Below are 21094 nucleotides of genomic sequence, written 5' to 3' on the forward strand. Positions count from 1 at the left end.
GAGGAGGAGGAGGAGGAGGAAGGGTTCCTTTAAGGAGGAGGAACGACGACGCCTCTTTTTCCCTCTATCTCCTCCCTTCACACTCATTTCCCCTTCGCCGAGGAGAGAAGGGGGGGGAGGAGAGAGAAGAGGCCGAAGAAAGAAAAAATTCCTCACAGAAATCTCTTTCAGGGGGTGTGGGGGGAGGAAGAGGGAAAAAACGAGCCGGGCGCCCCCTGCTCCCTCCCTCCCTTCTCTCCCTCTCTTCTCCTCCTTCTCCCTTCCTCGCCCGCCCGCCCACTCCCCCCGCCGCCGGAGACGCCGCTCGGGAGTCGGCGGGACCGGAGTCTGTCTCCTCACCCGCCGACGCCGCGCTTCGCCTCGGGATCCCCAGGCGGGCGGACGCCCTTTCTTTCTGTCTCCGTCCCTCGCGGCCGCCCCGCCCGGCGGCCTCGGCCTTCCCCGCGCGTCAGGCCCGCCCGCCCGGCCTCGCTCGGTCTCCGTCTCCGCGGGCCTTTCTCTCGGACTCGGGCTCTCGCTCGCCCCCTCCGCCCTTCCCATCTCCCCTTCCCCTCGCCCCCTTTCCTTCCTCCCCCTCCCCACCCCCTTCTCCTGCCCCGGAGCTCGCAGTGCGTGTGCGTGTGTGTGTGTCCCTCCGCCAACGCCGCCACCTCAGCCCGGCAAATGAACTCCGTCCGAGCCGCCAACCGGAGACCCAGGCGAGTGTCGCGGCCGCGCCCGGTGCAGCAACAGCAGCAGCAGCCCCCGCAGCAGCCGCCGCCGCAGCCGCCCCAGCAGCAGCCGCAGCAGCAGCCTCCGCCGCCGCCGCAGCAGCAGCAGCCTCCGCCGCCGCCACCGCCGCCTCCGCCGCTGCCCCAGGAGCGGAACAACGCCGGCGAGCGGGGTAAGGCCGCGCTCCCTCCCCGCCGCCCGCCGGCTCGGGCGCCGGCCGGCCGGGACCCGCGGGGAGGGAGACCGGGGCGGGCGGGGGAGGCCTGTGCGCCCCGGGGGTGGGAGACGGAGGCCGAGCGGAGGCGGGTCCGCCGGTGCCGCAGTGTCAGCCCGGCCCGGGCCCCGGCTGGCAGGAAAAGCCGCGGCTTCCCCACTCGCCCGGGCTCTCGCTCAGGCCGCGCTTTGTTTGGTTGCGGGGGCTCGGCACCCTCTACCCCCACCCATCCTTTGGCTTCTCGCCTGGCTCACGGACCCCGGAGGAGTCTGTTGGTGGCTAGGGTGGGGGGAGGCAGAGGGTGGGATTTCCCCCTTTTCTGCTGCCTTCCACGGTTTAGACTCCCCCTTCCTAACAGAAGGTGGGGGGAACAACTGGGAGTGATCGGGCGATGGGGCTGGCTGGGGAACTTGTTTTCCCCCTTTTCTCTGTTAGCCTCCCCCTTCCTGTGGAGGAGGGGGAAGGGGGGGAATCCGAGTGGTCTGTGGTGTTGGCCGGGGAACTTGTTTCCCCCACCCCCCTCCCTAGTCACGGGGTAGGGGGAGCAGCGACTACTCTCCCAACCCCACAATGTTTGCTGCGCAGTTTGGCTTTCGTTACAGAACCCCTGGGAAGGACCCGTTAAATCAAGACCTTTAAATAAATAAATATAGAATCCATCGGCCATTTCCAGCCCCCTCCCTCGCGTGCGGTGCAGTTACCCTTCCGCTCTGTCGACCACCCCTCTCGCCTGTCCTCCCCTAGCGAACCCCTACGCCACCGTGCCACCCTCCGTCTCCTAGTGGGGTTTGAACGCCCCTTCTTTCCAGCTGGCCCCTTGGGAGAGTGTGAGTGTGTGCTGTGTCCAAGGCCTAGTGAAATGTGTCATTTGGACCCAACTGTGCAGCTCTATCTGGTAACCACCATTGTCTAAGGGCTGAGGCTCCCGGGGGTTGGATTCTTGGTTTAGGAAAAATAATGTTCAGTTCTAGTTTGATGATGTGGTTATTTTGGGAGGTTTGTGAGGTAGGGTGTTGCACCTTGGTCTCCAAACGTAACTATTCTCTTTATTAATTAGCTGCTCTCAGTGGGGGTGGAGGTCAGTACCATATTTATGTGTACGGTTGTTGTTTTAAGGAGGAGGGGAATTGTTAGGAGACATTTTGCGTGTTTTCGTTGGAGGATTAAGGTTAATTTTACATGCGTTGGTTGTCACACCTCCTTTGATTAAGGGAATTGAGATTAAATGGCTTTTAAAAATTATACATTTCCTTAAAAACTGTTTCAGTGTTGTACTTGACGAAAATACTTAAATGGAAAAGAGAGATGATAATCTGAAAAATAGTTCAAAGGGTTTTCACTAGTCACTGTTACAGATAGTCCTTGAGAAAGCAGTTTGCTATATGTTGCTTGAAAGAATGTGATGTTTCAAGCCAGTTAGAGGTCTTGTGTAACATTATTGGCAAATATGTTTTAGTGATTCTTTGATACATTTACCTTTTTTTTTGTAAATTAAAAATATTTGTAGTTTCATCATTTCCTTTCACATTTGCATATCAGGGTTTTCCTGTGTTCCATTCAAATAATACTCGTCTCCTTCCACTATATGTTGTGTCACAAAATTTTTTGAGAAAACAGTGACACTAGATTGAAATCCTGGCATAGTAAGGATTTAATTGCTAGAAGTAAGCAAGCGTTTTCAAGATGTACTGATTTGTTCATACCATTAGGGCTGAATTAAATCTGTTTGGCCAAACTTAATTTAGTCTCATTGTGTATTTTAAAATATTTATTCTGAATCTCCTTTTCACGGTGTGTGTAATTTCAAACTTAGCTGAGGTACTTTTATCTTGGATACTTTTCTTCATTTGTGTGAATTATTAGCTCCTAAAGTCTGTTTCCTTTTGAAGTAAAGTGACTTGGTTGTTGGCATTGACATGCCAGAGTGTCAATTTTCTTTTCATTCATGTGCGTAAGCTGACTTAAGATGTTCATGAAATCAAGATTTCAGTATGTACCTAACCAGATAGTAAATCAGATGCACTGTAGAATTGTTGCTTTGCTGCAGCTAGTAGAAACTGTTCTGGAGATTCTATGTTGGCACAGAGGGGAAAAGAACTTGCTGATTAGCCTTCAGGGAAAAGACTGTGGGTCTTTTAGAGGGCAAGTAAATGGCTTTAAAATGAATAAAACATTAAGCTAAATTAAAAGACTAATAAAGTTTTTGCCAGATTTATGTAAAATATGTAATTCTTCAAAAATTGGCAATTTGATTACTTTTTTAAAATGTACAGTTCACATAATGATCAGAAGTTAGCCAAAAGGAATACTCTTTATTTTAAAAGTTTTATGGAGCATGCAGAGTGTCACTATTTCTGGTTTGGATAGGAGAGGTTTTATTGTTGTTTAAGAATATGCTGGGTTTCATAATTTTGACAAGGTAATTAAGGAACTACAGCTAACACGTGTGTGTGTTTTACTTTTTTTTTTTTTTTTTTTAACTAACTCTTAATGGATATGTAACTCTTACATTAGAGTTTGGATAGAGTTACATAATAGTGGATCAGACAGCTTTCCTGGTCAGGAATTGAAGTCAGACTCACTGTTTTTAAGACAAGTTAAATCAGTCTGTATATTTCACATAAAGGATGGATTTTTGGCTTTTTAGTGGTAATAGAACAGTTACAAGATAGTATTTTTTTTCAGGCAAAAATTTTGTCAGGGCTGGTTTTAGTTGCTTATTCACCCACAGGTTAATTCATCTAAAAACTTCCTTGATATGTCCTTAAACACACACGCGCACACACACACGCACACTCTTTCTTGTGTATGTAATGGCCAATGTTTGATGTAGAAAGAAATAGTCTTCTAGAGTGAATTTTTATAAGGACTTTTCAAAGCCTTCCATGGGGGAGAATTACTTATAACCCACATTGGGAAATAATTGGCCTGGGTGTTTCATGGAATGCTGTCTTCACTCATGTTATCTGAAATGGCCCACTGTCTTAAGATGGAATACTAATCATTATATGTTTTGGTATTTTAGCTTAAGTTCCAGAGTTTAGGATTTCACATACTACTTTAGTAGAAAGTAATTTGTGTTGCACATAGGGACACTTGGATAATACATTTCAGACTCAGTGAATCTGGAAGTAGTGTGGGGTTAGATTTTTTATATTTCTTTTCTTTTAAAAATCCTACAAGGATTTCACTTTTGCAACTTGTTCTGCTGAATTTATTTTAATATCTCTTTGGTAGTCTTTTTCTAGGAGAAGTATGAGGAAAGCTTATAATAAGCCTGAAGAAGCGCTATGTATTCTGAGCACTTTTAGCTTGTAGTTAAAATTGATTACTTTGAATAGGTAATAAATGCACATAATTTAAAATTCCAGAGTTTCTTGCCTACACCTGCCTCACATACTAGATTCTCCTACTTGGAATCAATCACTATTATTAGTTTCTCATTTATTATGTTTTAATAAAAGATGAAATTTGCCAACTGAAAATCTTGATATGGAAGTTTTTGAAAATAGGTGTAATTTCTTCCTGGCTAGAAAATTCATAAGATTCTTTTGAAGTTCTGAAATTTTAACTGTGTAATAATTTATAGTTAAAGAAATTTAATGAATACAATATATTAATGGGTATTGCTATTAATTTCTAGTCTGCAATGATTATACAGAGTAAAATAGTAATCATTCTTTTTAATTTCATATTTATGGAATAAAAATCTCACCTGTGACCCTGGAACTACAGGGTTTTGTTTTAACTAAACTTATTGAAGTAATTGAGTTCATATAGTATTACATGAAATATTCCTGATGGAGCTACATTATTTGTAATATGCAGCAGCCAGGAAACTCCTTAGCGTTCTAGTCATGCTTGCTAATCATATTTTCTGTGGGCTTATTCTAGCTCATGATATTTTACCTTCAGGCTCTTCAGAATAAGGAACTTACAGAATACAAGAATAAGGAACTTCTGCAACCTTTTTTGATAGAAGAGTTCTGGACAAGGGACATGATTTTTTCCTGTTTTAGGAATTAAGTACTGTGGGGCATTGCTCTCCCTTCTTGTGGCTAAACCTTCAAAATTTTTACATACATGAAAGGAGAGATGTAACCCATTTTTGTGTGTGTTTGGGGAGGAGAGCCTGTTTTCTCAAAGCTTACAAATTATTTGAGGGGTAGGAATGAGATAGTGACAATGCCAGTGTTAAAGTTCTGCTGATGAGGCTTATGGGTTGTCACTATACTGCTTTTCTGTTTCTTTACTGGAAGTTCTGGCAAACCCACGGACAGATCAGCCAACTTGGATACCTACCAGGTAAAGCAAGAACTACCAGTAGATCCTGACCTGTTAAGACCCCTGAACTTAAATTTGTCAGAATTCAAGGCTAGTGAGTATTTTCTAAGGCCCCCCCCCTACCGTTTGTCTTAATTTTGAAGCTAAACAATCTATAATAATGAATTATCTCAACTTGAGGTTTTTTATTGTCCTCCAATTTATTCCTAACTAATAAGTTACTCTTATTTTGTGTCTGTCTTGTCCCACTAGTCTCTGAAGGGTTATTTTGTTTTAGACTACTAATTTAATCAGCCCTTTGAATTGCATTCTCAACTTCCAGAGAATTCCAGTTTATGTGAGGTTGCTGACCAGGTACCCCCAAATTGTAGTGGTTAGCCTTTGAAAATAAAATTATAAAGAAGCAAAATATAAGAGTTGAGACAGTTGGGCAGTATGATAGAGCTCAGAGTTACAGCTAGCTAAATGGGGATTCCGATCCTGGCTACACCATCAACAGGCTGTTTGACATGGGGCAAGCAGTGTAAACTCTTGGAGCCTTTACTTCTTTATCTTTAAGATGGGGGGATGATAATACTTGCCTTATGGAAAAATTATTGCTGAGAGATTTAAGTATCTATCACTTGATAGATGCTCAGTGAATGGCAGCTTTTAAAAATTTTAAAAATAATAGTAAGGAATGCAATCAGTTGTATATAAAACTAAACCCAAGAGATAAAATGTGTATGAGTCGTTAGTTTCTGGCATACCCAAAAATGCAATCTAGCTGACTTCGTATAACCTTAGGGAGACTGGTTTATAATTATAAGAATGAATTGAAATATTCTTTAAAGAAAAAGTAAGGAAATGGAAGAAATTGGTATTGAGAATAATAATAAACATAGGTCTCTTTCTGCTTATGTACTAGAGTCTATGCCAGATACTTTCTTAGACAGTATGTCTTTTAACCCTTTTAGCAATTCTGTAAGATAGACATTAATCAGCAGTGAGTATTCATAGTAAATAGCAGAGAAGAATTTCAAAATTGATTTATATCACTGAGTCTTCCCATAAACAAGAGGAGATAACAAAATGCGTTTGGCAGAATGTCTTCATCACATTTAGGGGATGGAATAACAGCCTTTGAAGCACATCCGTCCCCTATCTTATCCCCTCTATTTTACTGAAAGCTGGTTCAGTAGTCTGATGCCATTGACTGTTAAACATCTGCTTTCACATTTTCTAAGTAACCTTCTGATCATAACTTTACCTCTAATGTAGATCTGTCTCTAGAAGAGATTGCACTGATTGGCCAGCATGTTTTTCCAGCTTGTTGAGATCACTAAGCATTCATTGTACAAAAAGGGGTAGATTTCCCTTGCATAACTCATAAGTTATGAGTAAAAGGTGTTAAGTCATTTTAGCTCATGGTTATAGACTAGACTATTTCAGGAAGGAAAAAAATATGAGTTCAGTTATTCTTCAGTGGTAATTTTGGCAGGTTTGTGGACTGAATATCCTTTTGTCACCAAAGCTTGATGTCTTTAGATATCTAGCCTGGGGTTTTTATATATGTTAGGTTAACACAAGAAATGTGTGTAAACTTAATCCTTAGAAAATAGAGAAATGAAACCAACTAACTTCTCCTATATAATTTATTTTAGTTTAAGGAAATATCAAAAATATTTACTTTAAAAATGAATATGTCGTGTATTTTTTTTGTTCTAAAAAACCCCAAATAAGATAGTATATTAAAGCAAATTTAAGTTCTGTATGTTAGTGGCTTACTCTCCCCAGTTTCTAAAGACCCAGTTGTCAAATGGTTAGCCCTTGTAACGAATGGAAAATTGTGACTATGTTCAAAAAAAGGAGAAAAAAATGATTAAATGCTGTTCTCTCAACTGGTGCCTAAACCTTTAAAAACATTATGGAATACTTCCACATCTTATGAGAGAAGAGGTACTATTCATCTTTTTTGTGAAGAGAGCCCACTTTTCTGTTTTTTCAAAGCTTTGAAATTGAGTGATAGAAATGGAGTAATAACCTGTGCTTTAAAATTATTTTTCTGGTAATAGTGAAAATCTTAGCTTCACTGTTTTCTTCTGGTGTGCAACAACACTCATTTTCCAGATGGTCAAGTTAGGTTGTGTCAAAATCTTTTTTTTCCTCAGAGTGGAATTAACTGGCTATTATAGGGATTCAATCTTTGGCATTTCTTTCTTTAGTACCGTGTATTGATAACGGACTTAAATCAGTTTAGCCTTTGCTAGTTTGCTGACTTGAGTTTAGATATGAGAATTCTTTTTACACTCAAGTATTGATTTTGTATCTTACATCCAGAGTGTATAACATAGTATGTATAAGACCACATGGCTTTATGAGAATCTGACACTTAGGAGGAAGCAAGTGGGGAAGAGGAAGAACATAGAACTCTTTTTTTATTCACCTGTTATATTTTGAGTTGGACAGGGTTGGTATATATACGTCATTAGTAATTGTTTCTTCCCACATAATCATACATCCTTGGGGAAAAAAAACAGGCTTTAAGGAAAATTAGAAGTGATGTAGAATTTAACAAATGGAAAGTAGAAATCATTCCAGGTTTGTGTCATGGCAGAGATAAAGGATCAAAGAAGTGTTTGAAAGAAATGGGGGTGGGTGAGGACATTGTGTTTTGAAATTGAATGTTATTGGCAAAGTGATTGTATGGTAAAAGAAATTGTGGAATCACTCATTTTTCTGTTAAAAGTAGCCACGGATCTACTGAACAGTTGTATGACTGATAACTTCATAATCCTTTGAAATGCATTTGCATTTTTAAGAAACTGATCACTTAGTCAAATTTTGGTATTTTAGACCCAGTAAAAGAGATAGAAATAAGTGATTTGGACAAAGACCTTTTGGATAGGAATGCTTCCTCATAGACAAAATAAGCATGTAGGGGTAGAAGAGTCTTGCAAGAATCACTTACCTTACACATTTATTGTTTTTCCTAATCTACTTCTGACCCTAAAATTTTTCTTAAAAGTTTCACTTTCTATTTTTTCAGAAGACTTAATTTTGGGTAGGGGATGGGGATGGAGAGAAGAAAAAGAATTAGAGCAGGTAGGAGTGGCAGTATGTATGGGTCATTTAAATTAGCAGTGGTAATTTGAATTAGAAACAGATCTATATATAATTATGTACGTATACTATATATAACTATATTTAAATTGTCAAAATAATTTTATTAGGTTTTTTTTTTTAAGATTTTATTTATTTATTTGACAGAGAGAGACACAGCGAGAGAGGGAACACAAGCAGGGGGAGTGGGAGAGGGGGAAGCAGGCTCCCCGCAGAGCAGGGAGTCCGATGCGGTACTCGATCCCAGGACCCTGGGATCATGACCTGAGCTGAAGGCAGTCGCTTAACCAACTGAGCCACCCAGGCGCCCTTATTAGGTTTTTTTAAACTAAGGGGTTTTTTTAATTTTTTTTTTTAAAGATTTTATTTATTTATTTGGCAGAGAGAAACACAGTGAGAGAAGCAACACAAGCAGGGGGAATGGGAGAGGGAGAAGCAGGCTTCCTGCGGAGCAGGGAGCCCGATGTGGGGCTCGATCCCAGGACCCTGGGATCATGACCCGAACCGAAGGCAGATGCCCAACGACTGAGGCACCTAGGCCGCCCCTAAACTAAGGTTTTAATGAAAGTATACAAGTGCACAAATCATTGGTGTATAGCTTGATGACTTTACACAAAGTAAGCATATCTGTGTAGCCAGTAATACCTAGATCAAGAAATAAACACTACCAGCATCCCAGAAGTGGTATTCATCCCATCCTGGCCTTACCCCCGCCACCCTCCAGGCCTTCCCACTCATTATCCCCAACCCTATCTTTCTAACTGCTGGGATTAGTTTTGTCTGTTGAACTTTATATAAATGTAATCACCCAGTATGTATTCCTATGTGTCTGGCTTCTTTCACTCAATATTTGTTTCATCCATGTTGTTGCTTGTAGCAATAGTTTGTTCATTCTTGTTGCTGTATAATAGTACATTGTATGAGTATACTACAATTTATTCATTGTACGATTAATAGACGGAGTTTTCATCTTTGGCTGTCAGAAATAGTGCTCCTATGAGCATTTTATGTGTCTCTTTTGGTGAACACATGTACACATTCCTGGTAAGTTTTATACCTCAACATTATACCGTTATCTTTTCTCAGAGGCAGAGCTTCCATTTACATGGGAGGTAAAAGAGCTTTAAGACAGATATGAATATGGCATCTCATAAGTAATGTTGCTAAAACGATTTTATTTCAGATATTAGTGTTTTTCTTAAGTCTTTTGGTATGTATGCTGTAAGTCCAGCATTAGAAAGTTTACCCAATTAACTTAATATACTGTATTTTTCACCAAAGGTTGTAAGTTGAGTTATTTTGAGGAGGAAGGAAATCTTTTTTTAAATATAGGAATTTTCAAAAATACTGTGTACTTTAATGTGTGATTCTAAGCCTTCATTCGAAAAATTATTTCTTTTTGCTACTGCCATACTTTGTTTCTCCATTTCAGTTTGGGATCCTGTTCCTTACTACTTTTACGCTTATCCTTTTAACTCTTGTGAAAATATTCTGCTTTTATTTGGTTGATTGTTTCGCTTTTTTCCTACATATCTTGATTATAAATATAAAATTATAAAACTTTCATAGAAAGGGCGCCTGGGTGGCTCAGTTGGTTAAGTGACTGCCTTCAGCTCAGGTCATGATCCTGGAGTCCCTGGATCGAGTCCCACATCGGGCTCCCTGCTCAGCGGGGAGTCTGCTTCTCCCTCTGACCCTCCCCCCTCTCATGTGCTCTCTCTCATTCTCTCTCTCTCAAATAAATAAATAAAATCTTTAAAAAAAAAAAAAACTTTCATAGAAAAATTGAGGCACATTTTGTTTTCAAGTTGTTTTTCTAGTCCTTGGCCAGATCTGTCAGTTCCTGATGTATAGGAAGAAGGTGTAAAAGGGCTTCCTCCTCAACTGTGCTGCTGAAGTGCTAGTTAGTGGTTTATAAGCTCATATTCCCCACCATACAAATATCCCCAGAACCAGGCCATCAGTGACTGAGACGGGGCTCTGTTTTTAAGGAATCGCTTGCTTGAAACTGATGATACGGTAGCCTTAGATACCAAAAAGAGTAAGATCTTACTATTTTGTGTCTGATCTTTTAGCACTTACCAGATCAGTGTTAGTGCTAACAGTTGTTCTTTCTTGTCCACAACCAGCAGTATGGAGGAGACTGCCTCCTCCCTCCCTCCCTCCCTTCCTTCCTTCCTTTTTTAAATAACATAGCCACATTGAGTAAATGTTGCTTTTAAGTTTGGGGAGAAGGAACCTGAGCTTTTTCATCAAAGTGGCTTTTTTTTTTTTTAGAGAAACTTTTTTTTTTTTTTTTTTAAGATTTTATTTATTTGAGACAGAGAGAGAGAGCACATGAGAGGGGGGAGAGTCAGAGGGAGAAGCAGGGAGCCCAATGGGACTCGATCCAGGGACTCCAGGATCATGACCTGAGCGGAAGGCAGTCGCTTAACCAACTGAGCCACCCAGATGCCCTTTTTAGAGAAACTCTTAACTATAGAGAACAAACTGAGGGTTGCTGGGGAATGGGGTAATTGGGTGATGGGCATTAAGGAGAGTATTTGATGTAATGAGCACTGGGTGTTACATGCAACTGATGAATCACTAAATTCTACCCCATATCTACTATATGTTAACTGACTTGAATTTAGTAAAACCAAAGATAAAAAAAAAAATTCTAGAATGGTTTCTTAATCCAGTTTCTAAAGTAGGGGATTTTGAATGAGGTGACTTCTGAGATGCTCTAAAACTTTCTGTATCATTTAAATTACCAGTATAATCATTGAGATCTGAATTTGTTAGGTATTGTTGTACAGACATGGTTCTTGCTTTTATGGAACTTATGGTTGAGTTAGAGACTAAATAACATTCAAAATCAAAATGAATTGAAAATAAGCATGTTGATACGGTTTTCATTGTCTTCTGATAAATATTTTTAAGGATACACACGCACATACATACATACATATACCACACCGGAGTTTTGTTTGTAACCTTATCTGTCCACTTTTCCAAGACCCGAGACTGTTGGAGAGTCATCTGTGAGATGCTGTTAAGATGAAGGTTTGTTATGACCCCCTGCTGTCTGATACATGTTCTACCCTTTAATCATTTACCGAATTACGTTTGTGCTACAGTTAGAAAGTTGTTGCCTGGCTGGCTCAGTTGGTAGAGCGTCCAGCTCTTGATACAGGGGTAGTGAGTTCAAGCCCCACGTTGGGCATGGAGCCTACTTAAAAAAAAGTTGTTGCAGCCCAAAGTTTAAGCTAAGTTATAGCATGCTTCTGTATATGATTAAGAAAGAAACATGTGGCTAGTGAAGGAAATTACCTGAGGAGTTGGGGTCATTCATCTTGTTTTCATGGTGTCTTCCTTCTTCATTGCATTCATTGTTTTGCCTTTATATCTAGAAACTGAAAGTAGACAGGTTTAAATTAGATTATATGTTGCCAGAATCTAAGATCTTCAATTGCAGAGATAAAACAACACTTTAATTTTCTTCGTAGCATCTGTAGTCCCACATACAAGTAGTTGTAACTCAGGGTGCCTTTATGGATTTTTTTTCTGATGCTGTCTTAGTCTCTACTGCAACATCTCACAGGGAACCTATCCTCTATTTCTGAGTCATTTGATTTGAGAACCTTTTAGCTGAAATCTTTAAAGCTGAAAAACTAAGCTGAGAGATCTGGGTCTAGTGAGCTTGTCCAGGTTTTGTAAAGTTAAGTCTGGTTTTAGAGGACTAGAAAAATGTTACATACCAATCATAGACATGTATTGAGAACACACTCAGTACGCTTTCTGAAACTTGGAATATGCACTCTTGATTTTGTGAAGTGTCTAAAAATTTTTGGTGAAATGTTAGCAGTGTCTTGGAATGGTGGAGGTGAGGTGATTTTTGTTACTCTTTGTACATTGGAATCTGGAAGGAAAGAGGTTTGTATTTTTAAAAAGATTTTAATAGTTGTGATTGTGATGTGAACTTATAGTATTTGGTCTGAAGATAAAGTTCTCACAAAGGTCATTTTAAACTTGAGTAAGAGCTTAAAATTTTACATTTCTCAGTGCTCTGTGTTTTAACTGCTTATTAATTTATGGACATTTTTAGTTTGTATCCACAGCAACTTTAGGATAATGATTGCTTATATATATCATTTATAGGAGATGAGGATAACTAATGATAAAGTCAGAATTCAGAATTAAAAACAAATTGGTTACTTGAGACTTTGAGCCAGTGATTCTGTCTTTCTAGGATAAGTTTGTGACCATAGGTTATGTAAATACAAATACATAGAAACAGTATTTTAATTACTTGCCTGGCTGAATGATGGAAATTTAGTGTGCAAACTGTCAGAAAGAAAAGCAGAACTTAATACTGGTCATAACAGGTGGCTGTTTCTTTTGTACCCTGGTGGTATGGACTCATGTCAATTTGGTAGTTTTATGTGGAAGATATTTTCTTCTCACAAAACTGGAGTTAGCCCTGAAAGAATTAATGACTGTCAATTTATTAAGTTGAAACAGATTGCTAAGGGAAATTGTTTCACCATTATCAGTTAAAAAAAAACAACAAACCAACCTTCCCTTTCTAAGATACTGTATTCTTAAAAGTTTTGGATTGTGGGACCTAATGTGTTTGAGAATAAATAAACTGCAGTGGCTTTCTTTGCAGCCTAAAATTAGTTATTAGATTTGGAATTAACTCATCTCACATTTGACCAGTCTTTTGATCATCTTATAGACTACTTGTAAACCTGAACCAAGAGAAAACATTTTTTTTTTTTTTAAAGATTTTATTTATTTATTTGAGAGAGAGCATGAGAGGGAAGAGGGTCAGAGGGAGAAGCAGACTCCCTGCTGAGCAGGGAGCCCGATGTGGGACTTGATCCAGGGACTCCAGGATCATGACCTGAGCCGAGGGCAGTCGCTTAACCAACTGAGCCACCCAGGCGCCCGAGAAAACATTTTTTTATTAGAAAATATACTAAAAATCTTCATTGAAGTAGGTGAATGTTTTTGTTTTGTTTTTAAAGGGGCTTTGGGGTGCCTGGGTGGCTCAGTTGGTTAAGCGTATGCTTCAGCTCAGGTCATGATCCCAGGGTCCTGGGGTTGAGCCCTGTGTCAGGCTCCCTGATCATCAGAGAGTCTGCTTCTCCCTCTGGCTCCCCCCGCCGCCGCTTGTGCTCTCTCTCTAGCTCACTTTCTCTCAAATAAATAAATAAAATCTTTAAAAAAATAAATAAATAAAACTACGGACTACTAGGGGCACCTGGGTGGCACAGTCAGTTAAGCATCAGACTTTTGCTTTCAGCTCAGGTCGTGATCTCAAGAGTTACGAGATCAAGCCCGGCATCAGGCTCAGCACTTAGTGGGTAGTCTGCTTTTCTCTCCCTCCCTCTCTCGCCACCCCCCCGCCCCCGACATGCTCTCTCTCTAAAATCTTAAAAAAAAAAGTAGGGGTTACTGATAAGATTTAGGGCAGATCAGTCATTAAGTGTAGATTCTAGATAGTAATCAACATAGTTTTATGAAGAGCTGATTACAGATGAATTCACAGTATTTTCCTGAAAACAGTGACTTTGGTAGCTGAAGAAGGAACAAGAGGAATATAGGTGGATTTAAATACAGCTTTTATTTTATGAAGGAGTCATATTGGTGTTGTAGTTGGGAAAATTTTAAAAGTTGTATTATATGGAAGCTACAAGTTACAAAAAGAGTGCTAACCGGGGCGCCTGGGTGGCTCAGTTGGTTAGGCGACTGCCTTCAGCTCAGGTCATGATCCTGGAGTCCCTGGATCGAGTCCCTCATCGGGCTCCCTGCTCGCCAGGGAGCCTGCTTCTGCCTCTGACCCTCCCCCCTCTCATGTGCTCTCTCTCTCTCATTCTCTCTGTCTCAAATAAATAAATAAAATCTTTAGGAAAAAAAAAAAAGTGCTAACCATTTGCAAATAGACATTTAGTAAATAGTTATTTCTGTTTCAGCTTCCTTCTCTGGACCAAGATTTGTTCATATAATTACTAATTTAGGCTATTGAGCATATTAAGTTAACAGATTAAAAAAAAGGGGGGGGGGCTGGGGTTAAGTACCCGAAAAACCAAGAATAGAAATCAAATTACTTTGAATGGTCTGTAAAAAAAAAAAAAAATGCCTTCATCTTTGTAGAAACAGCAAAAAAGTGAGTAGTCGTTTAGAAATGTTGAACTAGAACCAAGTATAGCAGAAAACAATATGGACTACAGTTGAATGAATCATCCTAAAGTGTGTTTGTGTGTGTGTAAACACATGATACCATTTTATAGTAATAAGACTTGTAAAATGTTGAAGTGGTTGAAAAATATGTCCATTAGAAAATTTTTTGGGGGGGCACCTGGGTGGCTCAGATGGTTGTCTGCCTTCGGCTCAGGTCATGAACCCAGGGTCCTGGGATCGAGCCCCCCCTTGAGTCCCCTGCTCCTTGGGAGCCTGCTTCTCCCTCTGCTTCTCTCTCTCTCTCTCTCTCATGAATAAATAAAATCTTTAAAAAAAGAAAAAAAAAATTTTTTTTAAGATTTTTTTTTTTTTATATTTTATTTATTTATTCATGAGAGTCAGAGAGAGAGAGACGCAGAGGCAGAGGGAGAAGCAGGCTCCCCGCCTAGCAGGGAGCCTGATGCGGGACTCGATCCCAGGACCCTGGGATCATGACCTGAGCCGAAGGCAGACGCTTAACCATCTGAGCCACCCAGGCATCCAAAGATTTTACTTATTTATTTGACAAAGAGACAGCGAGAGAGGGAACACAAGCAGGGGGAGCGTGAGAGGGAGAAGCAGGCTTCCCACGGAGCAGAGAGCCGGATGTGGGGCTCGATCCCAGGACCCTGGAATCATGATCTGAGCCGAAGGCAGACGCTTAACGACTGAGCCACCCAGGCGCCCCGTCTATTAGAAAAATTTAAGTGTTATTCTAAAGAGGGATAAGCTAAAGGGTGGCTAAACCTTTCACGTGGTTGAAAGTAATTTTTTTTTTTTTTTTAAAGATTTTACTTATTTGACACAGCACAAGTAGGGGGAGCAGCAGGCAGAGGGAGAGGGTGAGGGAGAAGCAGGCTCCCCACTGAGCAGGGAACTTGATATGGGGCTCGATCCCAGGACTCCAGGACCATGACCTTAGACCTTAGCTGAAGGCAGAAGCTTAACCAGCTGAGCCACCCAGGCACCCTGGTTGAAAGTAATTCTTAAGGATGTTGCTCAGTTATTTTTCTGTATGCTCAGAAGATAGCTGGGGGAAACGAATTTAAATTATTAGATTGATGATTTACCCTGGTGTAAAGAACATCTGGTAAACATCTAAAGTAGGTCACTAAAGAAGACTATATACCTTGCTTTTTTGGTGTCAGCTATTAGGATTAGATACTTTAATTACCTTAGCAATGGTAAATCAGTAAGAAATCATAGAATGTTGGATATAAAGTAAATTTTAATAGCTTATTTCTTATAGATCGACTTAATATTTTAAGTCTGTACTGGTATAAAAAAAAGGCAGTTATATTATTCAGTATAAGGTGAACCATATTGATAATAGATTCATGTAAAGATTCCCAGGGCAAAGTTCTTTTTCACTGTGAATTCACGTGCCAATTTATGATAATGGTATTTCAGATCAATAAGGAAATTATTAATAAACGATATTGAGACTATTGATTATTCATTTGGAGAAGCATTCAGTTAATTTCCTACTTTGTACAATACCAAAAAATACGTTTCAAATGGTTAAAGAGCTTTTTTTTAATTAAAAATTTCTTTTACTAAAGTAAAAACATTTAACATGATATCTACCCTTTTAACAGTTTTAAGGGTACAATACAATATTGTTAACTATCGGCAAGTTTTTCATCAGATCTGAAGAATTTACTTACCTTGCGTAACTGAAACATTATACCCATTGAATAGCAACTCCTCATTTCCTTTTCATCCCGAGCCCCTAGAAACCACTATCCTATACTTTTATGAATTCAGTTTTAGATATCTCGTGTAAGTGGAATCATATAGTATTTGTCCTACTCTAAGTGACTTATTTCACTTAGCATAATGTCCTCCAAGTAAGAGCTCAGTATTTTTAGAAAATCATAGAAGAAATTAGAAGAAAGTACTTTGGCACTCCTCAGCAGTGCCAAAAAAAATCAGAGTCATTAAGGAAACATCAAGAAATTGACTACATGAATGGAAAGTTCTGTGCAATGAAGGGTGCTAATAAAGTGTTAAGGCAAATAATCGACTGGAAAAAAACTTGGACTTTCTCTAACATACAAATGATTAATATCATAGGAGTTTTTATGAAAAAATTATACATAAAATATTGCTTATTGAGCTGAATCTTCTTTCTAAAAAGTACCTTTCATCCCATTCCCTTCTCACTTCTACCCTCTCAGAAGCAGCAACTATCATGAATTAGATAAGAACCTGTTCATTCCATTTTTATCTTTTTTATTTATTTTTAAAGATTTTATTTATTTATTTGACAGAAAGACACACAGTGAGAGAAGGAACACAAGCAGGAGTGGGAGAGGGAGAAGCAGGCTCCCCGCTGAGCAGAGAGCCGGATGCAGGGGCTGGATCCCAGGAGCCTGGGATCATGACCTGAGCCGAAAGCAGATGCTTAATGACTGAGCTACCCAGACACCCCCATTTTTATCTTTTTTTTAAAAAATATTTTATTTATTTGAGACAGAGCGCGAGTGTGCACAAGTGGAGGGAGGGCCAGAAGGAGAGAGAGAAGCAGACTCCCCGCAGAGCGGGAAGCCTGATTTGGGGCTCCATTCCAGGACCCCGAGATCATGACCTGAGCCCAAGGCAGTTGCATAACCAACTGAACCACCCAGGCGTCCCTATTCATTCCATTTTTAAATACTTTTACATATTTGTGTGAATCTGTAAACAGTTAGTTGTACGTTGTTATGGTTGTTACTGTGGGAAAATAAAAGCTTGCCTTCAGGATGTTTTAGTGCGGTAAACAGGAACATAAAATATTCTCTCCTAATGTTTAATGTGATAATACCACATTTTTAAGTGAAATTTTTAAGTGATTTTTCAGTGAATTAATGAATATAGAAGTATATAAAATTTAAAGGAAAAGTCTGTTCTTTTCTCTTCCCCTGACCTACCACACCCCAGAGGTAACTCTTAACTGTGTGAGGATGTTTACTGTTGAGTTTTTTTTTAATGTATGTTTATATAAATACACTTACTTTATTAAAAAGAAACCACACTATATATTAATTGTAAATTAAGTATTGGTTTTTACTTAAATATATCCTGGGCATTTTTCTGTGTCAATATAAATCTAAAATTACCTCATTTATTTTTTATAGTTGCAGAATAGTTCATTATATGAATGGACCATGATTTATGTTAAATATACATCTATTGATTAATATTCAGGTTATTTTTTGCTATTATAGTATTGAAGTAAACATCTTTGTACAAATATCTTAACATGTTTATGTCACAATTTTGGTTTCATAAAAGTGAGTTATTGAATTAAAGGGATATTTGCATTTTAAAGTTTGATAAATGTTGCCAAATTTGTTTTTTTAAAAAATAATCCCACCATTAATGTATGAGGTTAAATGTTATTGAATGAATGTATACATGAAATGCTTAAGAGTGGAGGGGAAACTAGTCTGAGAGCTGAAATGGTTTGAAAAGACTTGCTAGAGAAAGTGAATGCTTAAACTAGATCTTGAAGAATGAGTATGTCACAGATAAAGAAAAGGGAAAAAAAGGATATTCTTAGTAAGAGGAAATGGGCCAGACAGAGAACATGGAAGAGTTACCAGGACAGAATTTTAACTCTGTCATCATACTCTCTTCATCTCACAGTTTACTTTGTCTTGGTGTTTCTTTTCCAGAAAGACGTTTAAAGTTGAGTTAGGCACTCTCCTGTCTTCAGGGCTTTACCACCTGTAGAATAATCTAAGTTCTTTAGTCCAGATTCAAAGTCTTCTGTACTTTGGCTGCCCCCCCCCCTTTTTTTGGTATGATTCTTCTTTTGACAGGCTTATCTACAGATTGTTCTTGAATGAATCATATAGTTTGCTACTCTTTTTTTTTTTTTTCATTCTTGCCAATTTTTGAACTCAGTGGTTCCTTCAGTATTTAATCACTTGTTTTTGAGTTTCCATGCTTTTGTGGTAGCTACCAATATCTCAGCCTCAGGTGCTTACTGTCATTTACATTTATGTAAGCATAAAGATCCATTTATGCTTAATATGTGGATTATCAGTAAATATTTCATAGTATCTTATGTAATCTTGCTCAATGTCCTGAATGTTTTTATTTATAATACAATTGGCAGTGAAGTTTCTGAAAACTCACCAGAACCTATTTTCCATATTAATAGATATCTGAAATCAGTGTATGCACTTCTAATGCACAATAGAAATGATGTGTAATTTATATATTAAGCATAACAAGAAAATGTTTTTGAAAGCACTTAAGTAGCAATTAGATATCTTTATATCCATGGGAAAACAAGCAATTTTGGTAATAACTACTATTTAGTGGTTGTGATATTAATAGCAATCATTTATTGATTATTCTAGGTAGACAGTAAATTCATGTTTTATTTTTACAATAGCCCCCATCATGTAGATAATATACCCCTTTTACATATGAGGACTTAAAATTGAAGTAAAACCTAAGTTTCCATATTGATACTGCACATTACTGAACAATTATTTAGCAGGATAAATACCAAAAAAAAAAAAAAAGTTCTAAATGCTCCATAGTGAAATTGTAGAATATAATAAAATAAAGAGTTCTTTAAAATTATGAAAAAAACCAGAGTGCCTACACGAAAATATCAGTTATACTAAAGTGTGTTTACCAGAACAATAATTTCCAGAAGTTAGTAGAATGCTCTTTCCTCAAAATGTAGAGGTAATACAGTTGTTTAACTTGAATTCTGTACCCATTTAAACTTGAGTTATCAGCAAGAATGAGGCCCAAAATGAGTATATACACAGCAATTAAGAGTTCATCACCTGTAAAAACTTGATGCAAGAACCAAAGGATATACTTGAGCAGAGAAGAATAGTAAACTAGAGAGAGGGAGGAATTGGATAAATACATCATGAGCAAAGAATTGGTAAAATTATGTTAACAAATCAAGTAGACTATTGATTGTAAATATGTATAATATTTTTAAAGGTAGAACCAAAATACTAGACAATTACAAGAAAGTTGTAAGAAAGGGGATTACAATGAGTCAAGAGTGCTACAATTCAGGGCACCTGGCTGGCTGAGTTGATAGAGCATGCAACTCTTGATTTTGGGGTTGTGAGTTCGAGCCCCAGGTTGGGTATAGAGATTACTTAAAAATAAAATCTTAAAAAAAAAGTGCTAAAAATTCTTTTTTCACAAGAAGTGAGTACAGAAATTCTGAGAATTCCAAGGCATCTTATAAAAATAGCTATTTTTGTGTCACTACAGCCAGACTATCTGGATGAAATCCTAGCTTATCCCTTACTAGCTGTGTGACATTAAGGTTACTACAACTTCCTGTGCCTAAATTGTCTTATCTATAAATGGGATGACAATATCCTCATAGTGTTATGGGGAGGATTAAGTGCAATGCACATAAAGCCATTAGAACACTACTCAGTACATGTAAGCACTCAGTACATGTTTGCTGCTGCTGCTTTTATTTCTTTTACCTTAAGGGTAACCTTGAAAAGAATAGAAGAAAATCTATGACTTACAGGCCTGCAGAACTCAAATAAGAGAAGGAAGAAAGCTTACCCCTTAGTATACCATCAAGATCAATTGGACTAATTTTAATTTTTCATATTATTTTTTGAGCACTTCTAACCACTTAAAAGCATTGGTATTTTATTTTATTCTTTCTTAGAGATCTTCCAAAGAGCAGAAAAATTTTACTTTTTAAAGAAATCATTCTATGGGGGTGCCTGGGTGGCTCAGTCGGTCAAGTGTCTGCCTTCGGCTCAGGTCATGATCCCAGAGTCCTGGGATGGAGCCCCACATCAGGCTCCCTGCTCAGTGGGGAGCCTGCTTCTCCCTCTCCTGCCGCTCCCCCTGCTTGTGCTGTCTTTCTGTCAAATAAATAAATAAAATCTTAAAAAAGAAATCATTCTATGTTGCATGAATCCATCAGGCCCTTTTTATAAATCTAAGGTTTATTATTGAATCTCAGTGATCTTTTTGTGTATCTTGAAATATTTTGCTGTTTTATCATTACCACTAATTATTTCCTGCTGTGCAAAAAAAAAAAAAATAAAGCAAGAATGATGGAATCCACTAGAAGGAAGATATAATAGTGAAATAGTCATTTTTCAGGTTTTTTTTATTGCATGTATTGCATCCTTCAAAAAAGGTGTAAAAGAGGGGGAGAAATATACAGATAAGGGAGACTTGCTGTGTCTCTCTGTCAAATAAATAAAATCTTTAAAAAAAAAAAAAAGAAGATAAATACAAGGTGAGAAATAGCACTTTAGACCTGAGCTGTACAGTATGGAAGCCACTTGCCACATATGACTATATTTAAATTAATTAAAATTCATAGAGTTTAAAATTCAGTTCCTCAGTCACAGTAACCATGAAGTGGGAATGTAGCAGTCTATTAGCTTCATTTCACTATGGCTACCATATTGGACTACATAGCATAGAGCATTTTCATCATTGCAGAAATTTTTTTTTTTTTTTTAAGATTTTATTTATTTGACAGAGAGTGAGAACAAGCAGAGGGAGCAGCAGAGGGAAGGGAGAAGCAGGCTCCCCACTGAGCAGGGAGCCCGATGCGGGGCTCCA

At 38.7% G+C, this 21094-nt stretch overlaps 1 protein-coding gene across 3 annotated transcripts in view; it reads left to right on the forward strand.

Moving 5' to 3' along the window:
• FBXO11 (F-box protein 11) overlaps positions 1 to 21094 on the forward strand; it is a 96415-nt gene continuing 75321 nt past the window's right edge. For 2 of the 3 annotated variants that reach the window (XM_064572522.1, XM_064572521.1), the window contains exon 1: positions 123 to 883. In XM_064572522.1, coding sequence (XP_064428592.1) covers positions 664 to 883 — 220 coding nt within the window. In that variant the 5' untranslated portion in view covers positions 123 to 663. Of the gene's footprint in view, positions 884 to 21094 lie in introns of all 3 variants that reach the window. The other variant, XM_045885045.3, reaches the window with a different exon arrangement.

This window comes from Mirounga angustirostris, unplaced genomic scaffold (assembly GCF_029215605.1).
Source record: "Mirounga angustirostris isolate CCGP_5_RB_7025 unplaced genomic scaffold, mMirAng1.0.hap1 SCAF_10, whole genome shotgun sequence".
Lineage (NCBI taxonomy): Eukaryota > Metazoa > Chordata > Mammalia > Carnivora > Phocidae > Mirounga > Mirounga angustirostris.